Consider the following 14159-nt stretch of genomic DNA (forward strand, 5'->3'; position numbering starts at 1 on the left):
AGACTGGTCAGCCTCACCTCAGTCCCTGGAAAAATCATGGAGCAGGTCTTCAAGGAATCCATTTTGAAGCACTTGGAGGAGAGGAAGGTGATCAGGAACAGTCAACATGGATTCATCAAGGGCACGTCATGCCTGATCAACCTGATTGCCTTCTATGATTGGATAACTGGCTCTGTGGAGATGGGTGGACGTGATTTACCTTGACTTTAGCAAAACTTTTGATACCGTCTCCCACAGTATTCTTGCCAGCAAGTTAAAGTAGTAAGGATTGGATGAATGGACTATAAGGTGGATAGAAAACTGGCTAGATCGTCGGGCTCAATGGCTTGATGTCTAGTTGGCAGCCAGTATCAAGCGGAGTGCCCCAGGGGTCAGTCCTGGGGCTGGTTTTGTTCAACATCTTCATTAATGATCTGGATGATGGGATGGATTGTGCCTTCAACAAGTTCACAGATCACACTAAGCTGGGGGAGAGGTAGATATGCTGGAGGGTAGGGAAAGGATCCAGAGTGACCTAGACAAATTGAAGGATTGGGCCAAAAGAAATCTGATGAGGTTCAACAAGGACAAGTGCTGAGTCCTGCACTTAGGACGGAAGAATCCCATGCACTGCTACAGGCTTGGGACCAACTGGCTAAGCAGCAGTTCTGCAGAAAAGGACCTGGGGATTACCGTTGATGAGAAGCTGGATATGAGTCAACAGCGTGCCCTTGTTGCCAAGAAGGCTAATGGCATATTGGGCTGCTTTAGTAGAAGCATTGCCAGCAGATTGAGGAAAGTGATTATTCCCCTCTATTCAGCACTGGTGAGGCCACATCTGGAGTATTGCATCCAGTTTTTGACCCCCCACTGCAGAAAGGATGAGGACAAATTGGAGAGAGTCCAGCAGAGGGCAACACAAATGATTGGGACTGGGGCACATGATTTATGAGGAAAGGCTGAGGGAACTGGGATTATTTAGTCTGCAGAAGAGAAGAGAGAGGGGGGATTTGATTGCAGCCTTCAACTATCTGAAGGGGGGGGTTCCAAAGAGGATGGAGCTAGGCTGTTCTCAATGGTGGCAGATGACAGAACAAGGAGCAATGGTCTCAGGTTGCAGTGGGGGAGGTCTAGGTTGGATATTAGGAAAAAATATTTCACTAGGAGGGCAGTGAAGTACTGGAAAGGTTACCTAGGGAGGTGGTGGAATCTCCATCCTTAGAGGTTTTTAAGGCCCGGCTTGACAAAGCCTTGGCTGGGATTGGACTAGATGACCTCCTGAGGTCTCTTCCAACCCTCATCTTCCATGATTCTATGGGTCAGACCAATGGTTCATCTAGCTCAGTATTCTGTCTCTGACAGTGACCAGTTCCTGAGCTTTAGGGGGAGTGTATAGAACAGGGCAATTTAGAGAGATCCATTTGTCTTCCTTTCCTGGTTTCTGGCAGTTAGAGGTTTAGGTTTGCCCCGAGCATGGGGTTACATCCCTGACTATCCTGGCTAATAACCATTGATGGACCTATCCTCCAGGAACTTTAGTTTTTTTCTGAACCCAGTTATATTTTTGGCCATCACCACATCCCATGGCAACGAGTTCCATAGATTAGTTGTGGGTTGTGTAAAAATGTATTTCCTCTTGTTTGTATTAAACCTGTTGCCTATTCATTTCATGGGGTAGGCCCTGGGTTTTGTATTGTGGGAAAGGGTAAACAACACTTGGGTAAACAGTGTTCAAGGTTTAGGTGTACTATGGTTTAGGTATATAGTGCCATTCTGATGTTTTTCGGTGATATTTTCTATCCCTTTCCTAATAGTTCCTAACACTGCCAGCCTTTTTGATTGCTGCTGTGCACTGAGCTGAAGTTTTCAGAGAACTGCCCACAATGACTCCAAGATCTCTTTCTTGAGTGGTAACAGCTAACCCAGAACCCATCTTTATATATGTGTAGTTGGGATTTTCCTTTTAATGTGCATTCCTTTGCATTTATCAATGCTGAATTTCATCTGCCATTTTGTTGCCCAGTCACCCAGTTTTGTAAGATACCCCTGTAACTCTTCACAGTAGCTTTGGACTTAATTACCTTGAATAATTTCAGTATCATCTGCAAACTTTGCCACTTCACTGTTCACTCCTTTTTCCAGATCATTAATGAGTATGCTGAGCAGCACAGATCCCAGTACAGATCCGTGGGGGACCTCGCTGTTTAACTCTCTCCATTGTGAAAACGGACCATTTATTCCCATCCTATGTTTCCCTGTCTTTTAACCAGTTACTGATCCATGAGAGGACCTTTCCTCTTATCCCATGACTGCTTAGTTTCCTTAAGAGCCTTGGGTAAGCAACCCTGTCAAAGGCTTTCTGAAAATCCAAGTACACTATATCAACTGAATCAGCCTTGTCCACATGCTTGTTGACCCCCTCAAAGAATTCTAACAGATTGGTGAGGCATGATTTCCTTTTACAAAAGCTGTGTTGACTCTCCCACAACAAATCTTGTTCATCTATGTGATTTAGGGTGTCTCCATTGGGGGGGTGGGGGGAAGACTAAATTTGAGATGCTCTACAGGGTCCTAACTGCAAAAAGTGTTGAGCTCCCCATTTCTGAATAGTCAGACCCTAGTGCTAGCCATCCCAAGGCACTTCACAGACATTAGATAGGGAAACTGCTCCACCCAGCATGGTTTGAAAGGACTTGCAAACTTTATTTTGTTTTGTGACCTCAAACCTGTCTTCACATCACCATGTGTCTCTGGAGGAGCCATCCTGGTCTAATCAGGTTAAAAAAGCCAACGCTCTCAAAGATGCACAACAGAGCATAACAGATCTGCCAACAGGTAGGGGATTTTACACAACAACGTGTGAACACCAATGTCGAGGTGTAACAGGGAAGCTTATGGATGGAGCATGAGTATGAATGGGGAAGCCCCAGACACCAACCTGTAAATTATAATGAATATAATGAGGCTTCAGTCCTGCCTTTTCCATGGAACATTAGCCAAACACAACATCAAACAAAGATGCTACATTTTCCTCCAACAAACTGCAAGGGTCCCAAGGGAGATTACTGCAGCACTGCAAGTACCATAATTAAATAGTTCTTTCCCCCAACCCTCAACAGCTAAGCACTTCAAACTACCTATGTGGATGTCACCCATGTTATCTGCCATTCAGCTGCCAAATTTTTCCTAAAACTGTTAGTGATTAACTCTTTGCACAGTCCTGGTTCATCTTGTTCTATTTCAATGTGCTCCCCTCAGCTCATTCATAACCACCACAGGAGTGGATTTATCTAAGAGCTCAAAGGCTGGATAGGGACGGTTGATCTGGTACCCTACACACCGCATCACTAACACAGCATGTGCCAGGATTCCAAAGAACCACGCATACAAGGGGTTCACCCTTTTCTGGATTAATGTCAATTTATTTAACTTTAATGGGAGCTGCTGGCTATGCGGTATTCTGAAAAAGCAAGCTGCGTATTTAGGTGCATAAATGTGGACTGAGAGGCCTAACTTGAAACACCCATTTTTCAAGGTCTGGCCTTAGTCTTTTCCTGCACTCTCTTGTTGAGAGCAGATGCCTGCTGTGTGTATTGAGATTAAGTTGCTCTTTTACACATTTATCTTCTGCTGCAATCCACCAATTTCTACCTTTTCTGCTTTTCTGGCCTGGGGTTAGCATGATCTAAGGCCAAAAATCCCTCTCCTTGGGGGAGAAGCTAGAGCTCGGGAGGAGAAGAGCTGAAGACTTTTTTGGCTTTATTTTTTATATTTTCTAGCCTTTTAACTTTTCTTTTGCCTTCTTGGGAGGGGAAGGATGATCACTTGGGGCTTCCAATCACGAAGATATGGCAGAGAGGGAGCCTTGAGCCCCTGCATTCTTTTTGTCCAATATGAAATCGGAAAAGATGCATAGGGAGTACATCTCAGAAAGAGCTCAGATCTTCCTCCTGGGAAGAGAGTCAGCAAGGATTCCTTGCCAAGTGACTACTACCCACTGGAGAACCTGGGAGATGGCCCTGGAGCTTATTCAATGTGGGATGGATTAGGCGGGGAGATTTTTGGACCTACCCCTACAGAATCCTTGGCTGGAGAGGATAAGCCAGCCTGTTGAGTCTCAAGTACTGAAGAGGACTGACCTGCCCTTGTGGGAGTATCTCCTGAGGAGTCTCTGCTTTTTTGAGGGGGCGGGGGAAATGCAGAGGCCCCAGCAAGTCATCCAAACACACGGTCCTTTGCCATGGCCAAGCATGGATCCACAGGCTGGGAGCAATTGTGGCAAAATAGCCCTTCTGAGGCTCCCGAGAGCATCTGTTCATGGGTGGAGCAGGTTGTGGCCCTGGGTGTGCTCTGCCAAGCTATGTGGAAGAGTCTACTCACCGCAGACACACTCCCTCGTTGCTTGGCATGATGCAGTGGCTCTCCTCCTTCGGCGCCCCCTCCCGACAGCTGCTCTGTACCTGCTTTGATCTGCCTCTTCCTGTGACTTGGCTCTTCGGCCAGGTCAATAACAGTCCCACCCTTTCCAGCATGCCAATGGTTCGGCCCAACTTCAGGCTTTTGGGGCCTGCCAGCCCTTGGCTCCAGAGTCGTCATGCCCCCTGCCCTAGTAGGGGAACCCAGGCCCGCCCTCTACCCTCTGTTCCAGCCCCAGGGGCTCTGTATTAAGCAGAGGAGGAGTGTGCAGACGCCCTGCCGTACATCTGGGCTGCTTCCTACTGTGGCCGGGCTTTTCTCACAGTCTCTGCCCCGGCTTATTCTTCTGTTGGTCCCAAAACAAAGGGCAGCCCAAACTACTTATGAGAGACAAAAAGGTCCTGTACCAGGCCTACCTGTCCCAAGGAGGCTCTAGCCCCAGCCAAACCTTCCTTCCTTCACAGGGCTAGCTCAAAAGGTCTACTCCCTCTCCCAGTCAGCCACCACTGAGCTAGACTTTTCCTCTGTCTCCCGCCTTCAGGCTTGAAACCTTGCACAGGGGAACAGGGTGGGGCTGACTGGGGCCAGAGGCTCTGATTATCCCCTTCCTGGTCACTGAGGTCTGTATACTTCATCACAAGCTGGGATTGCAAATTCCTTCAGTTAATACTCTCAGGTGGTGTTAGTTAACACCGGGAAGCACTTTAAAAAGGTGTTTTTATTTTGACAATATTCCTTTATTCTGAAATTCTGAGCCTTTACCTTCCTCTTCTGTCATTTTGGCCTCGTTCTGATGTATCTGTAAAAACCTTATGTTCTTCTTACTTGATAAAAAAAAGGGGCTAGGAGAGGAGACAAAGAAGCAGATCGTGTTTTTCCATGGGAAATCAATTTTAAATCCTCAGCTCACGACCCTGTCGGCTAAATTACCTGTCCCTCCCTCACCTCCATATGAAGCCGAGGATGACTCTAGAGCTGAATAAGGATACTCAGACCGGCTTGAGTTAGAGGCAAAGCGTGGGCATACTCTGTGTACATTTTTCCCATGCGGCTCTGCTCCTAAGATAGACACTAATGTTGGGCCTCTCTCAAGCAGGGACTGCAAGTCTGCTAAAACCTGGCCAATTTTTGTGCAAGAGAAAGAGAGAGATGTGGCAGATGGAGACGAGGAGACCAAATATGCTTATTTCCACTTGTGATCTAAACAACATTTGAACCTAGGACTCCAGAAGCCTAGTGAACTAACTACTAAGCTCCCTCGATCAGCTGGCTTTACAGAACAGAGGAGGGTAAACCTGATTAGCTGTCTGTATCATGGTCAATTCAAATATATAGGAAACCTAGTTAAAAATACTGAGAAAGAATCATAGTATCTAACTTTTACTAAAGTTAGAAACTTTAAGTTTTCTTTTCTTTTAATGAAATATAAACAGCAGTGGAGGATATTTTAGGTAGCCGGCTAACAGGTGTTATGAGGCCAAAGCTTCCTAGAGAGGGAAAACACCTAATCAGTTGCAGAGTAGATTCCTCTGCGGTCCCCAAACAAAGGATGCATCAGATATTAACCTGGTATGTTTGATCTTAGTCAAATGGCCAAGGTACAATATTATAAGTTTTTAAAACTTCTGAAGAGTAATTTAACAGAAAACTATTCTCATTATGTTTTACCATAAATATTTTAATATCACTCCTTCCCTGAAAACTATGTTAATGACAGTGCAGAATTCTACATTCTCTATTAATTTCTAGTGATTTTAAGGGCAATTGCTATGGAATCCTATTACATTTCTATTGAAATCTACTAGTTTAATCTGTATTAAAGTCTACAGGGCTCTTCCATAAAGTAAAGACTATATCTAAGCTGAATTTAGTTTTACATTTAAAACATCTTTTAGGATCCCATATTCTCTAGAGGGCCTTTGTATAATGGCAGCTGCAAGTTCTGAAGTGTGAAGGGAGAACCGCACCTGAAAGTGATGCTCTATTATTTTGATTTTTAAGGACAAAATCTATTTTAAAATATACATAACAGTAATTTGAAGTCACAACGGCATTTTAAAATGTATTTAAATTCAATTTATTTAAAACAATTTAAAGAAATACTTAACAGTTATCTCACACTCCAGTTATCTCACTCACACACACCTGCATTTTTCAAATAGTTTGAGAAGGGAAGGCACCCACTCTTGGGGGCCTACCGTCTTGGTCACCCACCCCACATGGATCACGATGACTGTTAGTGAAATATATGGTTTCAGAATAACAGCCGTGTTAGTCTGTATTCGCAAAAAGAAAAGGAGTACTTGTGGCACCTTAGAGCCTAACCAATTTATTTGAACATAAGCTTTCGTGAGCTACAGCTCACTTCATCGGATGCATACTGTGGAAACTGCAGAAGACATTATATACACAGAGACCATGAAACAATACCTCCTCCCATCCCACTCTCCTGCTGGTAATAGCTTATCTAAAGTGATCACTCTCCTTACAATGTGTATGATAATCAAGTTGGGCCATTTCCAGCACAAATCCAGGTTTTCTCACCCTCCGCCCCCCCCCCCCACACAAACTCACTCTCCTGCTGGTAATAGCCCATCCAAGTTGGGCTTGCTTATCATACACATTGTAAAGAGAGTGGTCACTTTGGATGGGCTATTACCAGCAGGAGAGTGAGTTTGTGTGGGGGCGGGGGGGGGGGCGGAGGGTGAGAAAACCTGGATTTGTGCTGGAAATGGCCCAACTTGATTATCATACACATTGTAAGGAGAGTGATCACTTTAGATAAGCTATTACCAGCAAGAGAGTGGATGGGAGGAGGTATTGTTTCATGGTCTCTGTGTATATAATGTCTTCTGCAGTTTCCACAGTATGCATCCGATGAAGTGAGCTGTAGCTCACGAAAGCTTATGCTCAAATAAATTGGTTAGTCTCTAAGGTGCCACAAGTACTCCTTTTCTTTTAGTGAAATATATGTCATTTGTGTTTATGTATCAAACAGAGAAGTGTATGTACATATGCATTCCATCTGTGATAGACCAGTGAACTCACTGACACCCACTGGAGTTCACTGGTCTATCACAGGCCAAATGGGATGATCTCTAAGGGACACTGTTTTTTCTACAATGGTCCCCACTGTAATGTCTCGGCACTGATGGGTTGGGGGGGGGTGGTTTTCTTTGTATAACTATTATGCACATGCGCTCTATGGGGGGAGGGATAGCTCAGTGGTTTGAGCATTGGCCTGCTAAACCCAGGGTTGTGAGTTCAATCCTTTGAGGGGGCCATTTAGGGATCTGGGGCAAAAATTGGGGATTGGTCCTGCTTTGAGCAGGGGGTTGGACTAGATGACCTCCTGAGGTCCCTTCCAACTCTGATATTCTATGATTCTATGATTCTGAGATGTAGAATCAGACATCTTGCAAATCAAAATATCACACACACACCCCTCTTGCCCTCACCACAAGTGTTGTTACTTGAGTATATTAGTGAAATATATATTTTGGGCCCACTCCTGTCACTCTCATTCCTTTCTTGGGTAGCAATCCCACCAACTTCCACAGGCATGTAGCCTTAATAAGGATAGCAGGATTGGGCCCTCAGTGTATTAGCATGTGCTTTTCTACGCCACACCCATGATTGTTACTCTAATATGTACCTGTGAATTTGACCACACATATGCAAATTTAACACACCCACGGGTACATTTACGTCTGAATTCTACTACTCTTCACTCATAAAAGTGAGAGGAAAAGACAGACAGACAAATGTATCCCTCTTTGCTCTAAGAAATAGCACACGTGATCAGAACACCTACAGAAACAATCCATAACGCCAGCCAGCAGCTTAATCCCAACATTCCAAACTACCACCACAAAAATTAACTCACCTGTGGAATTTTCTGTTAGACTCCACTTGCAACCTGAACAGTCTGCTGCTAGGAAGCCTGACAATAAAATGCAAGTATAAAATGCTGAACAAAGGGCAAAAATATTGCAGGGGGTGGTATAACCAGAATAGCCCATGTACGGACAAGGAATATGCCCTCTTCACTCCACTTGTGAAGGACAACAACTGAACAGAAGTCATTCTTGCCCTTCATGGAATTAAAAGCCATATTCAGTGTCCACATATGGAGTATCACTAAAATATGAGATACGCTAAGACTATATATTTCTAACTATATTTTACATTACATAAACAGTTTAGGGGCAGGGAGTGTGCAATTATTACAGATGATCCCAGGTATTAATACTCTCTATCAGATCATTAGTGCAAAACCTTTCACCAGGAAGGAGATTTCTTGCTAATATTTAGATCAGTGACATAATCAGGCCACAGAAAGCCTGACAGGCAGGGGCTGCTGTATGTTCCTAACAGCTATGGTCCCCATCTGTTAATGCTCTCCCCTCCACTCCCAGGGAAAGCGTGTGTGTGAGGTGAAAATGAAACAAAACAAAAAACACAAACCAAAACAAAACCAGACAGACACATGACCAAAGATGGATGCCAAACTGGGACTTCTCCACATCCCAGAAAGTTCCTAAAATCCAGGTTCTCTCCCCATCTGACCCACCAGTCACTTTAAAGAAAAAAGATAAACTAGTCTTGAATAATTTTTTCAAGTTACAACAGACTTAAATCTAAATGAGTTTTCAAAAGTTAGGGTACACGTCACACTAGGATCACATATGAACACCAGCATTAGCGCACACTGTCGAGCATTTAATACGTGAAGGTATAAAGCAACTATTGTTCAGGGAGTAGAGTAATATGTAACCAGATACTCTCTGGGTTCATCTAAAAGATGCCTTTCCGAGCATTTCACTGGCTTGTTCAGCAGTGAACATATTTCTGCTAACACACAGAGCTACATTCATGGCTGACAAACAGGCCAAGATATGCAGGTTCTTTTCTTCACTCACTTTTGTGTGTGTTAGAAATGGAGTAAACCTGTGTTCATCAGTGCAATAGGCTCGTGTTAACTGTTCCTTATGGTTAATTGAGTGCCTACGGTTGGTTTTACTTTGAACCCCATTTTGATGTGTTTTCTTAGGCCAATCCAATGGTATTTGATTTAAAGGCAGAAGACGGATACTGTAAAATTGCCATCATGAGGTTCTCTATTAATCCTTACTCAATGGCTCTGAGATCAAATTGGCTCAGTTAACCCGCCAAATAAAGTTTTCCTGCCTGTACCGCAAATTCCGTGTGGAATCCAAAAGCGCACCTGGGGCCTGACTCTTCAGTCACCCTTCCGCTATAAAGGACAATTCTGACTGTGGAACATGAAGGGGAGTGAGATAACATCTTTTACCTCACCCACCTTGTCTCTCTAACATCCTGGGACCGACACAGCCCCAACAACACTGTACACAACTGTGGAGCATGCAGCAGACTAGAATCCAGCTCCCTCTCATGGAATTCTACCAGCTCCATTGGGGTCTTCACTCGGGAACAGAGATGTGTTCTTTTGAGTTTGCTAACTGGATTCAACTAACGTGAAGTAAAATTCTAGCGAAGACATGATATGCAAATTGCTTTGTCTTCACTAGGATTTCACTTCATGTTAGTTAACTAACTCGAGTTAAGAACACACTTTTTTCCTTGTGAAGACAAGGTCATTGAGAGAGTCCAAGCTTCCTGCCTTTTCTCCTCCAAAGTAACACCTAAAACTAACACCTATGCCCCCCACCTCCCTTCCAATAAAGCAGTCCTGCTACAATGACCACACACTGTTCTGTTATGTGCCGGATTGCCACAGCCTATCCTTTCACTGCCTGTAGACGGTACATTTTTAGGGCAGGAGCCTGTTAGCTGTTTGGCACACATTCCCCACTGTACATGTCCTATGCACCTTCAGCACTGTAAGCAATAAATCAGAGTAAACACATGACTCAAAGCCACAGTAGGTGTAGCATAAGGGACAGTTTTTACAATCAATATTTTTTAAAAAGCATTTTCTTGCATTGTGTCTTTGTTGTGTAGCAGGTGGAGACTATTTATTTTTGGTACGCTACTGCCTTTGGCAGATTACTGCTTTTTAACTCTGCATATCTGTTGATAAAAAAGGGTTTAGAGGCTGGGACTGATGACTAAAACATACATTTGTGTGTCATAAGCCACACACATCACAGGTTTTACTGAGTGTGGTTAGCTAGTATGGTACTAAGAAATTCTTGGGCGCGTGTTCACCTCAAGAGGGATCCACACAGACAAATACTCAAAGAAGAATTAAGCAGCCCCTTCCATAAGAGGTCTGTTTGTTCTCTACCTCACAGCAGTGGTTCAGAACCACAGGTACATTTACCTCTGGAGCTACACAGATGTCTTCCAGTGAGTACTCAGCTCATCTAGATCAGTGCTTCTCAACCTGGAGGCTGCAACCACCGGGGGGAGGAGGGGTGCGGTGCGGGATGGCTTTAGGGGTGGCAAGCAGGACCCCACAAAGCTAAGTTTCATGCTTCAGCTCTGGGCGGCGGGACTTGGGCTTCAGACAAGGCTCACAAGTGAAAAACAGGTTCAAGTATCACACTAAAATGTAAGTACAATATTTATATTCCAATTGATTTATTTTATAATTATGTGGTAAAAATGAGAAAGTCAGCACTTTTTCAGTAATAGTGTGCTGTGACCCTTTTGTATTTTTATGTCTGAGTTTGTAAGCAAGTAGTTTTTAAGTGAGGTGAAACTTGGGGTATGCAAGACCACTCCTGAAAGGGGTACAGTAGTCTTGAAACTTTGAAAACCATTGCCTTAAGGGACAACAGAACAGGTTAAAAATTCTGATTGATACAGGAACAGAAAGAAGTAACTCCCAGTGTTGAAAAAATAATTCTGTTATAAATATTGACAGGTAACATTTTCAAAAGCTCAATGTCTTAGAAGCCCAAGTTCCATTTTCAAAAGTGAAATAGCACTTTTAGAATCTAATTCCTATATTGCATTTAGACTTCCTGAGTGCCTGTCATATCCGAAATGGGACTTAATGTGCTTTTGAAATTCTTACCCAAGAATCTCAGTACAAATGCATTTTTTAAGATGACACATTGTGAGTTAAAAGCTAGCAGTGGGTTAAATTCATTGAGGATGTAACTCCATTGACTTGTTGACTCCAGTGACTTCAAGGGAGTTGAACCAGAACTTAGACAAAACAATCTACAAGATCACTGCCAATTTGGCTTGACCTATACTGAAAGTAAACACCCATGATTTCAGAGGTTAAGGGGCAACAGAGCCATGAATACAGCTGCAATAAAATATATACATTTACATTCTAAAATACAATGAACACACGGTTTTGTGCACATCAATCTGCATCTGCTAGAGCTTGAAAATACACAGAATTTGTTTTAGCAGGGGAGAAATTTGACGGCTCAGGGGAATAGAAAATAAGAGCCTCTCACCGACAGGTCTCCTGTTCAAATCTGTCCTAGCCAGTCGTAACAGATGGCCATTTCTGAAGGCTGTTCAGTAACTTATGAACTGAGGGACTGTCTCAGTCAGTCTCCTAGTGGACAACTTGTCCATGTCACAAACACATGCTGTTGGCATTTTTGGCAGATCCAGTGGAGAAGCAAAAGATGATATAGGCAGGTAACAACTACTCCCTACCTGATAAAAGGAGCTCCCGCCAGAAGAGGGTTGAATCAGATCAATGGGATCGTATGTAGGAAGATCATGCTGCAGCTGCCTTTGCGACACCTATTCTCAGAGTCTCAACAACTGAAGATTAGACAACTTAGTTCATGATTGCCTCCTGTGCTTTGTGCCTTGTAAGCAGGATCCTATGAATATTTACCAAGCTTCCCCTGGAAGATGCTTTGAGTTTGCTGACTAAAATCACCGGGGGAGGTAGAGACGAGGAAATTGAAGGATCCTCAGAACTCCAAGACCAGGAGGAGCCACACACATTCTCTCCTTGAAAACGGAGAGAAAATTACTGTGATCTCAAGACCAACTATGGGAATAGTAAATGGTGCCATGATCAATTCTGAACAAATTCCAAGCTAATGTCCTTTCTCTGGGTCTCCCAGTTTCTCTGTGCTTTAGCCTGGGAGCTCTTGGGGCAAGGACTTTCTAACAGCATAGGGCACGCTGTCAGCACTTAATTGGTGTGGAATCCAAGACACCATGTGTACAGCTGTTATTTTGTAGAACATTCTAGTCTAGGAATAGCAGCTAGTGAGTAGCCTCCCTGGCAGAGAGGGCTATTTGAGAGTCCACAGAAGAAGAGTTATGTAGGATAGGAAGTTACCTCAAGAGTTATTTCTGCCCAGGAATAAATGAAACCAAAGGAGTTAATTCTCAGTGGGGTGAGGATGGAGTCAAATTCAGATCTAGGCCCGCCCTTTACTGGAAAAGATCCAGGGGAAAGTACTTTAGGAGCAATCGCTCTTTGCATCTTGTAATTTATTTCGCAGCTTCACACTGACTCAAAACCCCTTGTGCCCCCTCCACTGTGAGAAAGTGTTGCACAGTGACATCTGGAACTGCTCCAAGCACACTGCCCTCCTGACGGACTTGAGCAGCCAAGTAATTAGCACCCCTGTGCCATAGTAAAGCCCTATTTCCTGTCCAAGCGCGTTGCACGTGGAAGCCTGACCCCCAAGGGGAAGACAGGCCCCTGGGGAGGGGCTTGAGTGGCTGTGTCATGCAGCCACAGATAGAATGCGTAAAGGTGGGTGGGCAGCAGTAGAAGTCGCCGCCCCAAGCCTTGTGTTCTCATGCCAAAGTCTGCAGTGCGGAAAAATAGGCCGATTCCTCTTGCAATCTTCCTACACAGCTGGTTACTGCCTGCGGATTACTGCAGTCACATGAGCTGCTTTACAGCAAAGCCCAGCTGTCTTCATGAGCTGAGAAGGTCACTGGGAAGACACCCGGCTCAAGAGAGAAACATGCTGCCCTCCACAGGGCAGCTGAGGGCATGATTTGCTGCCAAAGGCAACAAGGGGCAGCAGCATTAACATTCCCCTCCTGGTCACAGGGCAAGAGAAAAATGGCTTCACATTCAAGCCTGTCATCGTGACCCACCCAATGACAGCAGAGAGCAAGTATTTGCCACCTATGTCAGTCTCACCCCATTCATTTGCTGGGCTGCAATCGGGGGGGGAGGGCGGGGGCACAAGATGGTGGATTTGCCAGGAAGTGACAGAATGGTCAAGTTGGAATTTGCCAGTGGCTATTCCCAATTTGCATTTAGGATTTGAAAAATCGTATCAGATGACTGCTCCATAAGGTCTGGGTACTCTGTCTACAGCAGAGGCCAGTACTTGGTGATTCAGACAAAGGCCACACACTGTGTTAACTAGCCATGCTGTACACTGGGGTGGCAGAACATTCCTTCCTGACCCCTGTCATGATCTGCTGACACCTTGAGGCATGCGGACTGATCACTCCTTTCTTAGCACAAGTAGCTAGAAATGTTATCCAGCCCCTTTTCAAAGCCAGCAGCAGCACTGGACTCTTTAGGGAATAGCAACCAAAGGATGAAAGTGATACGCTCTATAAAAGCAGAAGCACAAACGTCCTGTGTGACCAGCTCATAAAATTAATTCCCAAACACATGCTGTCTACACCACTATGCCATGCACACCATTTTAGGGCCCCACCTCTAATCCTTACTCACAGGAGTACTTCCATTGACTACAGTGAGATAGCTCACATGGGTAAGGGCTACGAGATTGGGCTCTTATTTAAGTCCTAGAGGCACAAGGTTTTTAAATCAATCTGTGCTGCAGACTACATGATGAAGGCTACACTGACTG

At 44.4% G+C, this 14159-nt stretch overlaps 1 protein-coding gene across 8 annotated transcripts in view; it reads right to left on the minus strand.

Annotated features, from left to right (window-relative positions):
* NRF1 (nuclear respiratory factor 1) overlaps positions 1–14159 on the minus strand; it is a 106383-nt gene that overhangs the window by 10664 nt on the left and 81560 nt on the right. For 5 of the 8 annotated variants that reach the window (XM_073328932.1, XM_073328927.1, XM_073328928.1 and 2 more), the window contains one exon: positions 8282–8338. The exons of 1 other annotated variant lie outside the window; for it this stretch is intronic. In XM_073328932.1, the coding sequence (XP_073185033.1) occupies positions 8282–8338 (57 nt within the window). Of the gene's footprint in view, positions 1–5157; positions 5238–8281; positions 8339–10702; positions 10927–14159 lie in introns of those variants that run through there. 2 more of the 8 variants (XM_073328933.1, XR_012156870.2) reach the window with 2 other exon arrangements.

This window comes from Lepidochelys kempii, chromosome 1 (assembly GCF_965140285.1).
Source record: "Lepidochelys kempii isolate rLepKem1 chromosome 1, rLepKem1.hap1, whole genome shotgun sequence".
Classification (NCBI taxonomy): Eukaryota; Metazoa; Chordata; order Testudines; family Cheloniidae; genus Lepidochelys; species Lepidochelys kempii.